Source organism: Pezoporus wallicus, unplaced genomic scaffold, assembly GCF_028554395.1.
Source record: "Pezoporus wallicus isolate ANWC-B61680 ecotype Strahan unplaced genomic scaffold, APGP_CSIRO_Pwel_v1 contig_3710, whole genome shotgun sequence".
NCBI lineage: Eukaryota > Metazoa > Chordata > Aves > Psittaciformes > Psittacidae > Pezoporus > Pezoporus wallicus.
Genome location: NW_026640315.1, coordinates 3,038,706 through 3,059,553, shown reverse-complemented (window position 1 = coordinate 3,059,553; position 20,848 = coordinate 3,038,706). Strand labels below are relative to the sequence as shown.

The following is a 20,848-nucleotide window of genomic DNA, read 5'->3' as shown; positions in this document are numbered from 1 at the left end:
TTGAAGGTACAAATTTCATCATGAACTTGAGGTCAACACCCCTGCAGGAGCAAATTTGATGGCTAATTTGATGAGCTAATCAGTAACACAGACACATAATTACAACAAGTAGATGTTCTTTACTTGTCATCCTCTGGGCAAAGTAAACGTAATCTTTAGCTATACATGGCCAGTGTATTTTGAAGAACTCCAGGGCCTGCTCTGCTTGAGACAGTAGCTCCCTATACAGAGAATGGCTTGAAAGTGTTGTGATCTTGATCTTACTTCTTCGCAGTTTATGAACGTGGCAAGGCTGTACATGGTCTGTGCTGCTGTGTCACACAAAATCCCTCCCAAAGCATGTCCTGTCACACCACTGCCGTTTCCTCACAGAATTCCACGCACAACTTTCCTCCTTTCTTTCCCCCCTCAAGTTTATTCTTGTTCAGTGTAAGACAGCCTCCACCCTCCCCTCGCAACCGTGTCCGATGTCGAAACGCCGCTGACGAACCGCAGGAGCGGGACAGGGCTGCTGTGCAGCTGGCAGGAAGCACGTGTAGAGGTGCACATGAGGAGCAGAACCGGGAGCATTTGCGCCACATCCTGTGGTGAGAAACAAACAAACGCACACACCTGGCCCTCCCTCGCAGGCCGGTGATGGCAGCACGGCCGGGTCCCCACGGCCGGGCCCGAGCCACCGGTGGCTCCGGTGCCTCAGCAGCACCCAGGTTGTGCGGGCAGGCGGGAGCAGGCCTGGGCGGCTCGCCCTGCACACGGAGCCCGCTCCTAGGGCAGTGAAGGCAGCAGGGCTGTGGGTAACCGGCTGTGGAGAGTGCACGGAGCCATTGAACCGCTTGCAGTCTGTGGCTCCTGCCCTGTGGAGACGCTGAGTGACAGGTCGATGTTGCTCACCACAAGCGAGCACTTTTCTGTTGCCGATGAGCTGGTTCGTGTTGTGTGTGGGGATTGGTGAATTGTTGCTGTGAGCTGTGCATTTGTATGTACCCTGTAAAAAAGAAGAGGTCAGTTGTCACCAGGAGCCCTCCTTTACAGCAGCTTTAAATGGCCTATGTGCAGAGAGCTTGCTTGCTTCCCTCAGGGCGTGTGGCCTAAGGGGTATCTAGGGAACAAAAGTGCTGGTTCAGAGCACTGGTTCCTATTTGGGAAGTGAAAAGAGCTCTTCCAGAACTGTTTGTGCCTTTCTTGGCTCTTGGCTGTCTTGTTTTGGACTCTCCTAAGCAACCCTGCTCTGTCTCTTCCCCTGGGTGGAGGTCCTGTAGTTCAGTGCATCTGTGTCCTCAGGGGTTTGGGTTCTGCTTTGCTTGTTTTGTTTTCACTGAAATCTGACTTTAGTGTCTGCAATAGGGAACATGTTTTCTCTGACGTGTTCCATCCATCTCAATTCTACATGTAGATTACCGAGAAGAGCAGTGTTTCTTTCCAACTGTCTCATACTTCCATCTGCTCACATATCTACTTACTTTCCCACTTCTACAATTGCTTTGCAGAGCATTAATAGAGACACTTCCCATGTGGAAAGATTTTCTTTAACTGTTATGATAGGATTTGGTAGCTGGGTGATGAAGTTTGCATAAAAGCCGGCCTGCAATTGCTACATAACCATGAGGGGAGTAGTAACGTGGTGGTTAGATCATCACTTAGATGGCGCTCGTCATTTAAATGATTCAGTTAGGTTGATATAAAGAAGCTTCTGGAAAAAATTATTGACTGCTTGTTCCTATATGGCAAGAAAGGGCTGGACCAGCAGGTTGAAGGAGGTGATCCTGCCCCTCTACTCTGCTCTTGTGAGACCTCACCTGGAGTATGGTGTGCAGTTCTGGTGTCCTCAACATAAGAAGGACATGGAACTGTTGGAACAAGTCCAGAGGAGGGCCACGAGGATGATCAGGGGACTGGAGCACCTCCTGTATGAAGACAGGCTGAGGAAGTTGGAGCTGTTCAGCCTGGAGAAGGCTGCGTGGAGACCTCATAGCAGCCTTCCAGTATCTGAAGGGGAGCTGCAGGGATGCTGGGGAGGGACTCTTCATTAGGGACTGTAGTGATAGGACAAGGGGTAACGGGTTAAAACTTAAACAGGGGAAGTTTAGGTTGGATATAAGGAAGAAATTCTTTCCTGTTAGGATGGTGAGGCACGGGAATGGGTTGCCCAGGGAGGTTGTGAATGCTCCATCCCTGGCAGTGTTCAAGGCCAGGTTGGACGAAGCCTTGGGTGAGATGGTTTAGTGTGAGGTGTCCCTGCCCATGGCAGGGGGGTTGGAACTGGATGGTCTTAAGGTCCTTTCCAACCCTAACTATTCTATGATTCTATGATGTACTAGAATTTGGTCAAACCATAATCCAATGGACTCTGTGTACTCATGGGAGCTGTATGTGCCAATGGTGCATTATTATTCTCAAGCACTACTCTTGGAATAACACTTTTACTTTCTGCTGGTTTATGTGGATATCATTGTGATGAGTATTCAACAGATCTGAAGGTGGACAGCATCCTTATGGCAGCTTTGTAATAGGCTTTAGGGCAGTATATTTCTACGTGTGCTGGAAGTAATTCCAAATTATGAGAATGAGCGTCATTAAATTCTGTTGTATTGCCCTGAGAAAAAAATGTTACTGTCTTATTTTTCCCTTCAGCAAGGAGATCAGCATCCATATTGTCCATATGGCATCCAGTTGGCCATATTGTCAGTGTGAAACAGGGAAAAAAGGCAACATTAGCCCTTGGCACTACCTTTCTGTGAGGTTTTGAATACTGACTTTAGCTTTGAATGCTGAGTAGTTCATTAGTCTCTTCAAGAGTGTCCTGAGTAGTAGTAGTAAATGAAGTTTACTTCCGTGATGATTGTTTTTGCTGGCAAAGCTGGCTATTGACTTTGGACTAAGCTGATGTTGATTTGTTCACCATGTATACCTACAGTTTTGTAGCATCAGTAAGATACTGTGCAAGCCTGGAGTTCTCTTTTGATTAGATTTACAAATGTGCTGCTAGAATTAATGTGGTTGTACATGGAAAAAGAACGGAATAAATTTAACGAACAGAAGGCCTCCAGCCAAACAAGTAAGTTAAAAGTCTGAAAGGGAGATGTACATCTCTTGGTGCTCTGATGATATTCTGCCTCAAGCAAGCAGTGGAAGACAATAAAAACCAAGCTGAGCTTTCCTTCTCAAGGTTAATTCTTTGACTTGAGAATGAAAATAGTGTGGGATAGCATTCTGAAGGAAGGCTGTGAAGGCTTCACACTGTATCTGCCCTGCCAGAGGCTTCCAGGGAAATTTGCATGGTTCAGCAGGATTACAAGTTATTCCCAGTCCCTGTTTCTCATCCCAGAGGTCCTTCTTTCTGGAAGACTGTCTGCTATAGTAAGTGTCTGCAGAAGGTTTGCTAGAAATCACCGTATACTGACAGTTATGTCTGGTGATGAATTAAATTAAGCACTTGTGTTTTGTCTGCAAAAAGCTTTTGCTGATATAGCTAGATCATCACTGAACACCAGATTTTAACACTGCTACTCAAAATGGCTGTGGTGGCAAGTCTGCTCTTTGTTTCATCTACTTGGTGTTTGTGAGAAGATTGTTTTTTCTGGAGGATAAGTAACAGTACAAGAGGAAAGGATCTCTTCTGTAGGCACATTTAAGATATCTTTACATTTCTGACAATGATCCTCAGATCCTGAATGAGAATTTGATTATAATGGATGCTTTTCAATGAACTGCAAATTGCCAGGACATGTCAGCAGGTGAAAGGAGGTTTTAGGTAGACAATTAGAGTAATTTAGCAGCTCCTAAACCCCAAGGATGGAATGTTTTAAATGTTCTGTATTCCCTTTGACTCCTCTTGCCCTCCTCAAAAAAAAAAGGAAAAAGAAAGAAAAAAATTTTGTGAGACCCCAAAGACTGGGGTTACTGATGCATTTCTCTTGGGACAAATTCTGACACCACTGTCTGAAAAGTGCTCCAGACAAATGTGTTCAAGAATTGCTATAAGAATACCATAGGTTGAAAAATACAAAGTACTCTCTTAATCAGCCTTTAAAAATTGATGTAATTTTCACTTTTTCTGCTTCTTAACCTCTGATAAAAATTAATATTTCTGGTTTTAATTTTGAATATTTAAGATACTGAATGGAAAGTGTTTAAAAAATACACCTGTCAGGATTATGTCTGGGTTTTAGCCCTTTTCAAACTGCTGTTTGCGTACTCTGAGAAGTATCTGCCCCTTTGTGCATCCTGTGCAGACGTTACAGCAGTGATGTCCGTGTGTGGACACCAGCTGCAGATCAGGAAGCAGATAAATTCTTCTTGGTTTGTGTAAAGTCTTCCGAAAGATATTCTGTCAATTTGGAGGAGCTTGTTGAGTTACTACCAACTGAATTTTACTTATGAAACTGGTGTGGGATAGTGCTTGGACAATCATCAAGCAGTACAGAAACAATGGGAATGTACAGAGAAGGAAAAACATTTCAGGAGTTGATTCCCTCTCCAGCCAGAAGGTTCTAACCTTTTCTCTGGCACAGGCCACACTCTGCAATGAACATTGATGCAGAGCTTGAGGCTGTTTTTCTGCTGCATGCAGAAATGATGGATGCTAAGCAAAATGAGTGCAAATTCTGATGTATTGCTAGATAATCGCTGTGTGATAGTGACAGTCTGTGATGTCTGTTTCTAACTTGAGGAACTTGTTAACCCAGGAAATGAAAGCAGTTAAAAATGTCCTCAGTGTGTAGAAGCAGTCACTTATGCCCACTACTGAAATAGAGAAAGCTTGAGAGGTGGTATCTGAAACCACGATCCTAGTGTAAACCAACAAACAGTTTTCACACCTCTGAAAGAAGGAATTTATGACTTGTGAGTTAATGTTAATGTTAATGAGTTAACACACACGGGTACTACATAAAATACAAGCCAAGACTTCAGATTCCTGGTGTTCTCAATCCTGCACCATTTCAGTAAGGAAGCGTAAAGCCAAATAGCAACAATCAACTCCTGTTGTATTCAAAAGAAAAATGTCCGTGTGAAAGCCTTGGTGATGATCTTTCATTATCAGCTTCTTGGTTCTTGCAGTTACTTTTCCAGACCTTATTTATATTACCAATTAGAGGAGGTGTCGAGGGGCAGGAATCATACGAAAGAGAAGTGCGGGAAGCACATATGCTTTGCTCCAGCGCTCATCTCCCAGTAGATGGTGCCATTGTGAAATACAGTTTATTCCGATACGAGCAAACTTTCTGCAGTGTAGCGCTTCTGTTAATTGTAGAATTTCTGGACTTCTAAACCCCCCTCAATGTTCATTTCTTTGATGTTCTTTATAAATACTCAAATCCAGGGATAAAATTCATTTTCATTCTTCTCTGGGGAGGCATAAAGACACACTTCCAAAATACAGGCAAATGATACAAATGTCCCACGTTCCAGAGAAGACAATATAGCCTGAAAACGTATGTAGTAAAAAGTCAGTTCATTCCTAGTTCACCAGGGATTTGGCTAGACTTGTGAAAGCAGCAGTGCTTCCGGCAGTTCCATTATCTATGAGTATGCTGAAACGGGAAGTGATAATTAAGCAAAATATTTTGGTGACTGGGGAATTAGAAATCAGAACTGCTTTTCTATCCTTGCTCTAGTTACTGGGAAGCTCGTGTTGAGTTCAGTGTACATGAACACAGAGCTCTGAATTTTTATCACTTTTAAAATGAAATGTAGGAAATCCCAAGCATTTGTAGATCCACCTGTATAGCCATTAAAATCAATGAGCTTATACAAGAAGTTATGTGGAGTCTCTATTCTAAGGACCAAGATTTGATCACCCCAGAATGTCACGTTAAATGTTTTGTCAGTAGATCAGCATGATAGAACTTGAAGGCGATGCATGCAGAGACTTCATCTTTTCTGAAGAAAGTGAAACTCCCATCAGGAATGGGCATTTGAGATCAGGAGACAAAGTCTAGATTTGCTGAAATCAGCGTGTGCTCTGTGAGGAAGTAAGATGACAGTCCTAGAGACTGCCTCTGTGCTGTGCTCTTTACTGTCCTGCCAGCCAGCTGGAGAGCAAATGAAAACAAACAGCTCAAGCATGCTGTGAACTCCCAGCTTCCTCCCCTGCCATAAGGGACTGGCTGGAAACACTGTATTTGCAGAGGAAAAAAGCTGAAAATCTTATTCAGCATTTTGCCCTTAATTACAAGAATAGGCCTCTGGATGTAGGCAAAGCTCTGTTCAGATGGGTGGGTTTTAGGAAGTGTCATATGTGAGCAAGTAGCGAGGGACACAGCTGGTAGGAAGAGGATTGTGAATTCCCAGATGAGCACAGCTTTAATGTTCAAGGGTCTGACTCAAGGGGCAGTTGATTAAATGTAATTATTCCCATAGGTCTCCAAGGGCATTGTGTCACACTATAATGACTATTCTGTCTGCTTCAGAAAGTGTGTTGCGTTTTTGAGGTCAACCCTACTTTTCCCACAAATAGAAGGGATTTTCTATACACTGTATATCAGAATAACTTTGGTCTTGCATATTTCAGAAAAATTCCTGTAGCTGAATTTATTTCTTGAAATTTGGTTGATACTAGCTAGATTTTTTTCTCCAGGGCAACGTTGAGGGCTTATCAAGAACATGCCAGTATAATAGGCCTGTGACATCTTATGGCACATACTTTCCTTGGAGTGACATCTCACAACAGCCTCAGGATTTTGGCACCATTAAACCTTACTCCTGACCTAGTTCATCCTAAAAGCTGGCCTTTCCACCTCAGTCTGAAACAAGGCTGGTTCCGTATTGGCTCGCTCTGAAGGATACTGACCCACACTCACTTTCCCCTTCCCTTGCAGTGGCTCAGAGCAGAACCTTTGTCCCCTGTGGGAAAGACTGGTGTGGCTTTGCTGAGCTTTGTGTGTCCTGCTGAATTCTTTTATGGGGGAGAGGGGAAGGGGGAAATCGCCTTCCTTCCTATTTTTTGTTATCAATAGCAAAAGTTGGTCTACCTTTGTTCTCCACCTGCCATATGTCCTCCTTCTCTTTTCCTTTACCTGGCTCTGGAGACCATTGCTGGAAACCAGCCAGGCCACCAGTCTTTTGTTGGGGGTGTATTTCAAACAAACTGGATTAAGCAGAACAAATGCTACTGCTAGTTAAACAGCTTACTTCTTGGTCATTAGTTACAGCTACATAGATGCTTGTTCATATTGCCTATACATTGTTAAACAGATGAGTGTTTCCCTTCTGTTTCCTTCTGCAAAACACCCTGCTTGTGTGTAATACAAGTGTTAAGATACACATGCAGCTTTAAACTATTGTTTTGGGGGAAAAAAAATACAGTTTTCATTGACCTCAGAAGAAAAAAAAAGGGAGAGACCCAGAAGCTTATGAGAACTGTAAGTCTCATTTATAGGCTTCTGTGAATGTATTTAGTATTGTTTTCAGCAGTGTTTTAACAAGCTTGGAAAATGCTGCTGCAAGTAAAGGAAAGCATTGAGCGTGTCTACAAAGGAAAGAAACTAAGGGATTAAGTGCTGAGCACTCAATTTTCAAGAATAACTAAGTCACTATTTAGGGAGTTCTGGACACACAACTTGAGAAGCAGTTTTTGAAGGGGCATGATTTCAAATCACTCTATCAAGAGTGTAAACTGAGTCAGTATTAGGGGTTAAGTAGAATGACTTTAAGTCTGATTTGACAGTGGACTGATAAACCTCAGTGGAAACTGAGGGCTGGATGCTGAGGTAGAATGTTTTGCAACTTTTCTTCCTCCTCTGATCATATTTGCTCAATTTCTGTTTTCAGTGTTCTGGATGTGGAATTAATCATCCCTGATTTCAGGCTGGCTCTCATATTTTGCCCCATTGCAAAAGAATTAACACAGAAAAGGTCAGAAGATCCCTCAGCAATGCCTGCCAGCAGGTTTAATTCTTGCTCCAGAGTATTCTCTATTTCAGATTGTGCCACTGTTGCTGCAGATTTCTGCTGAAGAATAAAACTCCAACCAGTTCTTTTCTTGTGTGTGTTTTACACTGTTCTAACTAACTACATGTCATGGTTTAAACCCAGTCAGGTAACTCGTTTACTCACTCCCCCCCCTTCTTTCCCTCCCCCTACTCCCGGAGGGACGGAGAGGAGAATCGAAAAGAATGCAACTCCCACGGGTTGAGATTAGAACAGTTTAGTAAACTTGTGCAGTTCCATGTTTTTGGTATATACTGGTCTCGTGAAAGTCTGCCCGTCAATATTCTAGTCTAATACAACAGTAGCTGTGGTTTCTGATATAATTTGAATTTATTGTGCGCCTTATAGTAAAGCTGTTCTTTGCCATAGCAAAAATGAGAGACCTGGAAACGGAGGTAAAGAGGAAAAATGAGTAATTCTGTACATCTGTTCTCTAAGAGTTCTCTGTGTCAGGATGAAGGGAAGTATTTACTCAAGGATCCACTGAGGTTAAATAGCAAAGGTAATTTGTGTTTGTAAATGGTTAATTGTGACTTAAAAGCCCCCATATTGACAGGAACTGCAGGATAGATGTCATTGGAACTTCTTGTTTTTTTAATACACCTTAAGAAATTAAACAAAGCAAATGCATTTGGTGGCGCCCTCAGGAAAAGTCCAGTCACTTCCTGAACAGTAATCTGCCTGTGAGCAGCAGATAGATTCTCATTGTTTGCCATTTCCAGTTTCCAGTAATGGGAACGATTACTTGATCCAGCCGGTTTTTGAAGATCTGGGAAAACTTATGCATTTTAATGGCAAAATCTTATCAGTTTCCGTAAAACAACCACAGAAAAACCCATAACCTGGTTTTGGTACCTGGAGGCATCACCTCTGATGATGAATATTGTTTTATTTTGGAATTAAGCGTGTGTGTTCTTCAGGAACGAGATGTATCTTGCTCTTCTGGTGATTTTCTTGCAGTGTAAGTTTGATAACGAAATATCTGGGTGGGTACATGTGTTTGTGGTTTGTTGGGGGTTTCTTGGGGCTTTTTACTGTTTCCCATTACTGTCTCTCTATCTGTAAGCTTTGAAAATACCATGTCTCTCCTTTTTTTTTTCCCCAGGTTCAGAACTTTACACTCAGGGCAGAGGTAGGTCATGAGTTTTCCTCCTACAAAATGTAAATAAGTAATTTAACTAATGGTTCAGTTGTTGGTGTGTATCCATAGCAGAGTTGATCTGGATTTGTGGTTCTGTAGCTCAGTACAAAACTTGGCCATGTGAGAAGCTGAACAAGGTGTTAACTGGGGATGTTCCTGGTGTAGTGTTTAAATGAGAGATGTACTGCTGGTACTTTAAAAATGTGCTTTGTGAAATTTTTCCTGGAGTAATTTGCTTTACTGAGAGGAGAGATGGGAGAGGATATTTAATTACTAGCATTTTGGTTTGGTCTTTAAAAAACCCCTCTCATGCCCACAAGCAAGGAGGTAGGATAAAATTACAGACTATAAGTTAAGAGCACTCTCTCTTGCTCCTTTTTCTTGCAAAAGAAAAGGTTGTGTGTGAGCAGAGTAGACAACTTGTGTTCTGAAAGGAATGACTTGACTTTACACTTAATCATCTTGCTGACTTCCAGCATGTACATTCTGCATACTTCCTTTTTCCATCACTAGAGAGAAAAGCTGGTTCTTGTTGTCATGTAGTCTATTCACATGCAAAAAAAATATACTATTTTTGCATTGGTTTTATGCCCAAAACTCTCTCTAACAAGGACAGTTTATAAATAGCTGGTACATGGCAAGGGACTCCTTTAGATGCAGGAGTTTTCCTGTTTTAGAAGCAAATTTCCAGTACAAATCCTGACTGAAATGGGCATACCCAAAAGCTGTGGGTTCTCTCTCTCTATTTGTTGTTCTTGTTGTGTGAATAAAAATATTAATTATACCAGGATTCTAATAACTATAAAAATTGAAGCTACAAATTCATTATTATTGATGTGGTCTAAACACAGAAGCACAGTGTGTGTATATATATATATATATATGAAAATGCTATTCTAAACTTTACTTCATAAGGTGCTTATCCATGTTACTATTTTTTGAATAGGAATGCTGTATTCAGTATATTTTTTTCAGGGACTAACATGTCTAAATTCTGAATTAATTGAAAGCATTCCTTCTGGCTATGACTCTGGATTTGAATTAATCAGGGTATTTCTAAGGACTCTTGAGAGTATGATTGCTGGACTTCCAACACAACAAGTTAGGCATGTACATGTTTGCTTTTGCAGCACTTGAGCCCAAATATCTTCTGTTCTGCTGTAGTTATCCTAAACTAGAGATTTAAGATTATCCCAAGCCTGTGAGCTATATTTAAAGTGAAATTTGCTGCATGACGTACCCCTAACCGTATTTTCAAGGAAGAAATACTGTGATAATTCCAGGGATTTCTGCTAATTGGGGATGAATTGGCTTCTGGTTTAATACAGCTCTAAGCAGTTCGTTATTAAAATGCAGCAGTTTGAGATAGCAGTATTATGTTGGATTAATTGAAAATAAATATAAATCTTGTTTCTTTTTTTATTTTCCATCAAGTTGTTACTTTCAACACAGTTGAAATCAATGTTCAGCCGTCTGTCAAAGTCAAGAATGGAGCTCCCATGTCAATTATCTGCCATGCTGATATTAGCAAAAGTGCTGATTTCCAGCTGAAGCATAACTTTACAATTTTTAAGGATGGCAAGCTTGTGTTCATGACTGTATCAGACAAAGATGATGCTCGATATGAAGTACCTCTGGCTAGATCTTCAGATACAGGAGAGTATGAATGTACTGTGGAAGCAGGTGGGAAGACAAAATCAAGTAACTCCTTACATGTCTGGGTAACAGGTGAGTGAATATTCCTTCAAACATGGCAGTTGTCTTAAGATACAAAAAGAGAACCTGGAAATTAATAATAGTGCTCAATAGGATATCTTGGAAAGTGGTTTTTATCTATAGTACTTTACAAGACTTTAGTACTAAATCCTCATGGTAAGGCACAGAAATGAAATAACGATCCCAAGGCTACCTGGCAGATCAGTGATAGTCAGGAATGCAACCTGTGCGCTCTTCCCTGGGCCTGTTATTAAACTAGAGAAAGTGTTATGTGTGAAAGCTTATGCCCACAGATCATGAGCATGATGGGGGGTGGGTAGTTTGCTGGAAAAGCTGGAAATGTATTGAGATGCATTGAGATTCTCACCTTGTGACAGCTATTGCTAAAGCTATTATCAACTGTGGACTACTGTTGTAGATAATGTTATATCAGTCTTGTCCTTTCATCTCTTACGAAAACAGGGGTCTGCTCCATCTCTACTCTTTCCAGCCATGTGTTCTTGACTGCAAGTGACATTTTTCCCCTTGGAAAAGCAACACAGAAAGAACTCGTTCAGCATTAGTTACAGGGTTGTGGAGGGCTTGTAACTTTTTTTCAGAGGCCTGTACTTTTAGGTACAGGAGCTGGGATGGCATTTAGTTTCTTTGCTTGCTCATTTCATAGTAGCAATAGGAAACACTGAGAAAGTGGTCTTACCTTCAAAACACTAACTTTCATACTTCATGCATTGTATAGAGATTGTATTGCCCTCTTGAAGGGACATTTTATTCTTCTGAAGGTGCCTTAGCATATACACACACATCAAAGGAACTGTCTTCAAAAGCTCAGTTCTTACAAATCATTTGCACCTCTTCATTAGCACAGATCACTACCAGAGTCGTCAGGCATAGTGTTTATGTCAGGATTATGCAATGTTCTGTTTCGTTTTTCTTGTTTTCTCTTCTAAGGAATGACCAAGCCAATCCTCACTGCTGAGAAAAAAGAAGTTTTAGAGGGTGAGGTTGTGAAATTACGTTGCGAGCTGCCAGAAGAAGTTCCTCCTTTATACTTCTATTTCCGAAAGATAAAAATGAATTCAACACCTAAAGAAAAATACGTCTTTGAAGCATACAAAAATTATTCTGAGGTGGAATTTTCTGTTGAAGAAGGAGATAATATTTTACAATTTGATTGCTTTGGTAAGAGACATGTACAACGTGAATTTGACAGCTCAGAACACAGCAACCAAACACTTGTTACAGTCAGGGGTAAGTTGCTTAGCTTTTCTTTTTACAATTCTTTTCTTGCTATAACTTAAAAGTTGGGTTATGAGTTTCTATGCATTCTCTTGCAGAACCATTTATAAAGCCTACTCTGAGTGTCAGGCCCTCACGTAATATTACAGAAGGAGACAGAATACAGCTTGAATGCTCAACTGTGGTAGCCCGAATGCGCGACATCGAAATCATACTTCAGAAAAACAAAACGATACTGAACAGTGTACGAGATGAGAAAGTTTTGAAGTACTCTGCAGTAGCTACTCTAGAGGACAGTGGTGAATACCTGTGTAAGGTGGAGCAAGGGAGAGCATCTAAGTCCACCAAAGTGAATGTTGTTGTGTCAGGTAACACCTCTGTTCACTCAGTGGATTAACATTTAAGTTTAAATTCAGTAGAACTCAAGAACTGAAATAATACTCTCAAATAACACATACAAAAAGTGGTTTCAAGTGATTGCTAAGTTATGTTTTCCCTGAAAATATTATTATATTAAAATAATATGATTATTTTTTCCCTAATTATAAACTTTCACTATGTCCTTCATTCTGTATACTTTGATGTAGGTAGTCATATTCTTTTAGGCTCAATTTGAATGAATAAATTGTTTTTTCTGTCTTGCAGAGTTATTCCCCAAGCCAACACTGGCTGCTTCTATGAATAAGCTGGATGAAAACAGAGAGTTAACTCTGAGCTGCAGCATTAGTGGCTTTCAGAAAGCCAACTTCTCTGTGCTGCGGAGAAATTCAAATGGAGATGTCTTGTTGGAAACTTCTAGAAACTTAACAATGAGAGTTAGTGTGAATGATACTGGATCCTACGTCTGTAAAGCTGAAGTAAAAGGAATAGTCAAGGAGAGCAAACCTGTAAGGATAAATGTTTATGGTGAGTTGATACAGAGGTTTAGAACCCAATGGTATGGGGGGAAATCAAAACTGTAAGCTTATTTATAAGCACATCAATTGACAGAATCAGTCTCTAATCCACAAACCAGCAGGGTGTCTATTTGTTCTGGAAGTATTAATTTCTGTGAGATGTGCTTGTCATCTGTAACTGTAGAGGATTTGGCCTATCATGATCTAATCAAGTCAGACTTTTCCAGGGCCGATCTTCCTTCTCTTCCATTGATTCTGCTAGGTGCCAAATAAGCTGTCATTCATTACCGTTTGCAGGAGCTGGGAATGTTCTGTAAATCTTTCACTCATCAGTTTGATCTGAAACTCTGTCAGTGTCTGCCTTGAATCCCTCCCCCTGGCCCTCCAGGTAGAAAGCCATGAGAGCCAGAGGTCATCTGGAGCGTTCTACTCCAGAAAAGCCAAGGGTTTTGCTATCAATACAACCCCCTCACCAGCACACTAATTACAAACACCCTAGTTTCCTTCCCTCTCATGGAACAAGCACAGTTAGTTCTCAGATCTAAAGGGGGTTTAATTCCCCTGTTGGGTTGTGATTTACTGTGCTGCAGAAGCAGAGGTCCGTGATTAGGTGCTGCAGGATCCATCTCAGGTAATATATGAACTGGTACTTGCATGTATTTTTGCTCTACAGACTTACTCCTTGGGTCAGAGCTAGTTCTGGAGTTTGGATGATCCATAGCTGTGTCACTGATCCTTTTGTCTTCCTTTATGTTCTCCTTGTATGCTATTTTATTCTGTTACATATGTTCTATTATCTATATTCTTGTTTTGGTCAAGTTACCCCCTGCTTCCATTCTAGCAATGAAGAAGAGCTTCCCCATATAAGCTGTGCGTGCAGACTAGCTAAATATTGTGTGTTTATATGTTTTCTATAAAATAATGTTGTATCTTTCAGCTTTATGCAGTGTAATTTGCAACCATTTTTTCTGTTATTCCTCTTTTAGCTCCAGTCTCCAAGCCAACTCTTTCTGTTGTCAGTGGTTTACCAGAAGTGGTATTAGGGAAGCCTCTGCAGTTAATCTGTCGTTCAGCCAGGGGAACACCACCAATAACATTCAAATTCTACAAAGGAAATGTAATTAAAGAAACAGTCATTAATGATACATATGCTACGTTCTTGGATGAAAATGTTGGACAAAATGACAAAAAGGGATACAAATGTGATGCTAGAAATAATCACTCCAGTGGTGTGAAAACCAGCAATATTCTAAATGTCACAGTAGTAGGTAAGTCTGTTTAATTCTTACTCTGTCTAATGCCATTTTTTGAGTTTTGAAACTGTAGCAGAAAATGAGGGACTAAACATAATGGATGTGAAATGTTTACAAATTTTTGCTCACTTGAATTAAAAATAGTTGGAGTTTGGTATCTCCGACCATTTGTTGCTGGAGTAAAAACCTCGATAGGGGTCTGAATCAAGTTAACTACAAGTGAGGTTATGTTAATGTTAAAACCAGCTCTGACTTGAAATCTTACAGAAGCTGTTTTAGTAAAATTAATGATTCAGAATTTCAGAGCAGATGTTTTCCTCATGTTTGATTCTCATAGGACTGGATTAAATGTATGCCTAATGATATTAGAGATAGTCTATGATTTCAATCACTGAAATAACTGATGTAAATCCCTAAATGCCTCTGTTAATAGCTGCTGTTTTCAGAGGCACCGAGCATGTGTTTGACACCAGAAGCTGCAGTGGCAAAGTAGCTCTGAAAGTCAGTTTATTACTGTGCCTATTAGTAGCTAGGAGTTACTATATGTGAGCAAGGTCTCTGATCTACAAATATGTGTGAAGCAGAAAGGGAAAATTCCTCTATGAGGGAAGTTGGTAGTTGAAGCTTTAAAAAGAAGATGGTAGTGAGGTTTCATGTGACAGTTAAAGCATATAACACTTACAAGCATTAAAGCAACTATTTCTACAATACTTCATTTTATCATCAAAGTTATTTCTAATAGTGCTAATATTTGTTTTCTTTGTGCCTTCCTCTGTAGTGCCAATCAAGAATGCCAGCCTGGGCAGTATTCCGTATGGAGAAGTGGAGGAAGGCAGTGAGACCGCTTTCCTCTGCTCTGTGAAAGAAGGATCTTGGCCAATCCACTTCAGGATTTTTAGAAAAGCTGATCGTGATGTTCTTGTATTTGAGCAAAGTGAACATGCTGACAGAGTCATGTGGCGCAAGAGCACGATGAGCAGGCAGGACACTGGGACATACTACTGCATGGCTTCTAATCGAGCTAATGTGGATGTGAAAAGCCATCCAATAACCATCAATGGTAAGCTAACTTTTATGGTAAGCTGCATGCTATGTCATCATAACTGTTGAAGTTATGTTGTCTGATGTGTTACTAAGTGTAACTCCGTTACTTTTGTTCCACCATTGTCAGAAGTTAAACAGAGAGATCTGTTTATAAACAGAGGTTGCCTAACTTGCATACGAAAGTTTAAAGGAAGCTCAAAAGTTGAAGGAGACAGATACAAGCTGAAAGCAACCCGTTGTACTGAGGTTTCAGTCACAAAGGAGTGGCTCACTAGTGAACTTTGCATGCGGATCTCTGTAAAGTTCTTCCCCAGTGTGTAAGAAGGCCAATTTGTAGGAAAATGAAAGGTCAGGAACTGCAGAAGTTGGCCATGGTGACCTGTCACTGTACATACTCTCTTCAACATATCTTTCTTATTTCCAGTCATCTTAGCATCTTGGCAGAAAGGAGTCATTGTTGCGTTTGTCCTGATACTCATCGCAGGAGCCGTGACTCTCGCATTATGGTGGTTTTTGTGTAAGAAGAAAAAGGGTAATGAATGGTTCCCTTCTATTTGTGACAAATGTATTACAGCTAAACTTGTTTTTGTGTAAGAAGAAAAAGGGTAATGAATGGTTCCCTTCTATTTGTGACAAACGTATTACAGCTAAACTTGCATTTGTTTCAGAAGCAAAGGCTGTGGGGTGAGGCTTTGGAGATGACTAAATACAATTTTCACTTAACTTAGAATCTGTTTCAAAGTGTGCGGTTGCCTGAGTTCAGCTACAAGCATGCTGGAGCTTTCCAAGTGTATTGGGCAAAATGGGAGCGTCTAACTAATGGTGCTGGGAAGTCACTAGTAAAGCAAAGGTTATTGGAGACAGGCCAGAATTGCATTGTTCTGATGCAGTTCTAGGTCTGGAATTCAGTCCTGTGCAATGTAGAAGCAGAAGGGGCCTGAGGGGTTTTTGGGTTTAGATCCCTTATAGAGCTGTGGCAATTTGATTTGGGGTCCCAGCTCAGGTGTTACTGCAGTGCTTCTCTAATCCTCAGGAACCAAATTTGAGAATATTGGGTTGTGGAGTCATTTTTTGGTTGGGGTATTGTTTGCTTGTTGTTTTGTTTTTTTTTTTCTCCTTACAACTGTAATACATTCTCACATAGGGATTTGTCTCATCATTAAGGTGTTCTTTCAGATCTTGTTTGTCAAAAACCAAGTAAATCTTGTTTATCCTGTGATACGCAGTACATTGCAAAATACTGGGGAAAATTTGGGGTATCTGGATCTTCCAGACTGCTTAAATTGGCCAGGCTAAAGTCTCAGGTTTGAGATCTCAGGTTCTCTTTGCAAGAGACATTTAAGGGACGGGGTGATAAACAGGTTGTAAGCCACTGGGTAATTAATTCTGTGATAGTCAAGAGAAATGATTCTGACTTGGGTAAATAATCACTATACTTTTGAATTTTACTTTTAGATTATTTTAGTTGTGCAGTCTATTAATAGGAGCTTTTATTTTTCTCTTGTCAAGCTAAAGGACCATCCATGGAGATGTCTGGGTAAGACGGCTTGCTGTCCTGGTTTCAGCTGGGATAGACTTAATTTTCTTCCTAGTAGCTGGTACAGTGCTGTGTTTTGGATTTAGTATGAGAATAATGTTGATAGCAACAACTAAACTATCAGTGTGTTAAGTAGTGCTTACTCTGAGTCAAGTACTTTACAATTGCTCGTCATCTGTCAGTGAGGAGGTGTACAAAAGGCTGGGAGGGAGCAGAGTCAGGGCCACAGGGATATTCCCTACAGAGCAGTATAGAAACTGACCAGAAAGGTGATGCTGGTTAACTGGGATATATTGAAAGTGTGGAACCTGAGCATGTAAATGGTGCATACCCCCCTGGTTTTGGCTGGGATAGACTTAGTTTTCTTCCTAGTGCTGGTACGCTGCTGTGTTTTGAATTTAGTACTAGAATCACGTCGATAACACACTGCTGGTTTAATTGCTGCTCAGTAGCGCTTACTCTGAGTCAAATACTTTTCAGTTGCTTGTGGTCTGTCAGTGAGGAGGGGCACAAGAAGCCAAGGAGGGAGCAGAGCCAGGACAGTGACCTGAACTAGCCACAGGGACATTCCATAACATAGAGCATCATGCCCAGTATAGAAACGTGGGGGGTGGCCAGGAGGTGCCAATCACTGCTCAAGGATGGGCTGGGCATCAGTCAGGGGGTGGTAAACAATTGTATGGAGCATCACTTGTTTTGCTTGGGCTTTATATCTCTCTCTCTCCCTTTCTCTCATTTTTTCATTACTATTGTTGTTATTATATTTTATTTTACTTCAAGTATTAAACTGGTCTTATTTCAACCCATGGGTTTTACCCTTTCCTGATTCTCCTCCCCACACCCACCTGGGGAAGGTGGGAGAAGTGAGTGAGTGTCTATGTGGTACTTAGTTAAGCCACACCACTTGCTATATAGTAATGATGAAATATTTCTGTTTAAAGGGCTGGAGGCCTTCCGCCATATGAATATAGATTATTATGGCACACACCTGCAGACAATAGATGGTTGTGCTTCATGTACTACCTGCTAACACAACAACGGGATGAGGAAATACTCTAAAAATAGGTGAAAAAAAATCCCGAAACAGCTTAGAGAAATAGAAGAATATCAGGCTTGCATTTGAATGCACTTAGGTATGGAATTAAAAATACAGAGCTCTTAAGAGTAATGGAAGAGGGAACATTTTTGACCTTAAAATTTGTTTGGGTTTCTCTTAAAGAGAAAGGCAAAATTTTAACTACTATGTGGTAGTTAGCATAGACTATGACTGATCTTTGCATAGCGTCGTGTTTTTGTTGACTGCTGTTGGATAATTCCATCAACTTTCATTTGCTTTTCAGTCCTGCCTTGGCTACTAACTCAACAAGTGAAAAACTGACAAGACAGCACAATGATGGAGACTACTATTCAGGTGAGATATTTTGCTGTAAGACTATGAGTGATTTGGCTTAATTAAAGATTTATTTAAAATTTTGGACTTACATGGTTGCTGTTTGAATAGGACCCAGTGTTTTGGGATTACCTGGCAGAAAGTTATTGGCATTCCTCTGTATTTTGTCTTTGTTCAGTTTTTTATGAGCATGTCTTATACAAGATTGGTTTGTAAGTCTGCTCAGGCACTTCTAGCAGGCAGTCAGTTCACAGTATTTCAGATGGAGAACTCATGGTTCTGTTGTCAACAGTTTTAACACAGCTGCAAGAAAATGATTTCAGAGAGGAAATCTAAGTTGTGCCACATGGACCTGTGATGTGGCCACAGTACAGCGATATTAACTTGCCATGACTGAGCAACTTTCATTACAGTGCACTTCACAAAAATGGGTGGACATGTTGTTTAGAGCACCTGATAGAAACACAGCTACCCTGGGGTGTTTTTTAGCTGATTGTTTAAAACCCCCCATTCTTCTCACCTGTGTTTATGAATATCTTGGGTGTGAATCTAAAAGTAGAATTTCTCATATATAAATAACCATAATGACAATAGGAATTGCAGCTGTGTAACTCATTCATTTGACTGGCTACAGTAAATGTTTTGTCAGCTCAACTTTTGATTGACTATTTTAAATTCAGGTTACACTAAGATGGTGAAAATTACATGAAATCAACAGATGAGAGTAAAGCTAATTTTATACTTAAAGAGAAAATAGAAGAGAGGAGCTGGAGCAGGACTGTGGGAGAATCTCAGATAATTCCCTGCTCCATTTATGTTGCACCATTTTTGAAGGTGTTAAATTGAAAGTAAGAGTTTTAGGCACAATTTGCATGTCCCACAGTTTCAGAAATCTGGCTTGAGTTGGTCTTGGGATTGGAATTACCTAGGAATGGGTTGGTCTTACAACTCTTAGCAGAGTAACTTACATTTGCCATAAGTAGGGCCTGATCCTGCACCTATCGAAGTCAATGAGGACTTGTCCATTAATTTCAGAGGCAGCAGGATCAGGCCCACAGCTCAAATGAAGTATGCAGTCCTGCAAAGAAACATCTTCTTGGTATTTTTGGGGCAGGACCTGACCTTGAGAGTGCTGAGGTGGAGTACACTGAAGTTGAAGTATCAACACTTGATCCTCACAAAGGTAATAACCGTTTTGGCCTCTATGGTTATGTTTTGGGAGCAACTATGGGCATACTGTTATTCTCTGACTCTGGTCTGATACCGGCACCAGTGAATGTAAAAGCAGGTTGTGTTTTCTGTGCATGACAGTTTCATGTAAGTAGTGCTCCTCAATCTAGACAATGCTGTGGCAACCAAGCTATTGTTCACTGCAGCCCTTCTTCCCCTGGGATCCTCTTGTGAACTTGCCCTTTCCACCCACATAAGGTTGTGCAGAGCAGGGCTCCCAGCTAGAACTCCTAGCAGAAGGCAGCCTGCTGTGAATCTTCATGTTATAGAACCCAAATTCACTGGGAGCCATTTGAAGTTAGCTACGGGGTAGGATAATGGAGAGAACAGAAAGCAGTGGAATTTCCTCCTTTATAAAGGAACTGGTTGAAGGGTCAAAGCTGTAATTCACTTGTGATAGAGAAGGAAGATAGACCAGTGTAGATTTAGTCCCTCCATTTGGAGAGGCCTGGATTTTGTGGCACATAAAACACAGAAATGAGAATACTGATGTCCAGATAACTTTGGATCTTACCTGTAGTTCTTTGGTAACAGTAACCAGACCTCATAGCATGAGGCTAAGGTATGTGTCTCTGCAACCTTGATGGAGGGATGTCCACTGACATTTATTCTCAACACCCAAATGCGCACTTCAGTCATCCTGTGTTATATGCCCTTGTGTTGAAAGCTGTTAAATATTTCCAAAACTTAGGAAAGGTTTCAAGTAGCCGTGAGTGACTAAAACCCATGAGGGGGATTTATGCTGTGCTCTGGCTTTTTTGCTTTAACCAAATGAGAAGCAGACTGAGGAAGAAATAGAAAAATTAGCTTTTTCCTGGTAGGAAGGAGACCACTCACTAATTTCAGAGACCAAAGGCATGACTGTTCAGTTAGTAATAGAGATGTTCGGGCAGAAGCGCTCACTCTTGCTTGGCAGCAAAGCTCTGTGAAACTGCCAGTCCTATTCTTTCTCTGTTTTTACTCGCTGCTATCATTCATCACAGAGTTTTCCTTGTGTTCTGAGCATGCTATTTTTCCACCTCTTCTAAATTCTGCACTGAGATGCTATAGTTGTCCTACTCTTTTTCAGAACAGGGCTAATACTGAATTGTTGCAGCTGTTTCTGAGGAGGCACTAAACAATACAGTGGTGTAGAATGGTAAAGATATGCTACTCCATGATTATTTAAATTAAAAGCCCTATAAAATACAAGATCAGCATCTCTAAAAATAGCCCTTTCATCCCATCGCTGATATGTAACACCATTCCACTATACCAGCCTAATAAGATAGTATCCATGCTATGTAGACTGAGCCCCATTAAGATGCAAAATAATGTTTATTAGACAGTGTGTAAATGAGATCAGTTTATTTTAACTGAATGCTGCCTCATGTTACAGACCTATGTCTGACACAGAACATTAATTGATTCTGTAAGACTCGAGTATATTGAGATATGATAGCTCCCTAATCTATTCCTTTGTGGCACCCAGGACAC

General features: G+C 40.8%; 1 protein-coding gene across 5 annotated transcripts in view; it reads left to right on the top strand.

The window, feature by feature from the left end:
- The first annotated feature begins 8,406 nt into the window (after window positions 1-8,406).
- Window positions 8,407-20,848, top strand: part of PECAM1 (platelet and endothelial cell adhesion molecule 1) — a 28,959-nt gene continuing 16,517 nt past the window's right edge. For 2 of the 5 annotated variants that reach the window (XM_057418455.1, XM_057418453.1), the window contains exons 1-12: window positions 8,408-8,890; window positions 9,035-9,061; window positions 10,505-10,798; window positions 11,735-12,034; window positions 12,121-12,390; window positions 12,668-12,928; window positions 13,905-14,186; window positions 14,950-15,231; window positions 15,640-15,747; window positions 16,725-16,752; window positions 18,093-18,163; window positions 19,257-19,325. In XM_057418455.1, the coding sequence (XP_057274438.1) occupies window positions 8,857-8,890; window positions 9,035-9,061; window positions 10,505-10,798; window positions 11,735-12,034; window positions 12,121-12,390; window positions 12,668-12,928; window positions 13,905-14,186; window positions 14,950-15,231; window positions 15,640-15,747; window positions 16,725-16,752; window positions 18,093-18,163; window positions 19,257-19,325 (2,026 nt within the window). In that variant the 5' untranslated portion in view covers window positions 8,408-8,856. Of the gene's footprint in view, window positions 8,891-9,034; window positions 9,062-10,504; window positions 10,799-11,734; window positions 12,035-12,120; window positions 12,391-12,667; window positions 12,929-13,904; window positions 14,187-14,949; window positions 15,232-15,639; window positions 15,748-16,724; window positions 16,814-18,092; window positions 18,164-19,256; window positions 19,326-20,848 lie in introns of those variants that run through there. The other 3 variants (XM_057418454.1, XM_057418456.1, XR_008973376.1) reach the window with 3 other exon arrangements.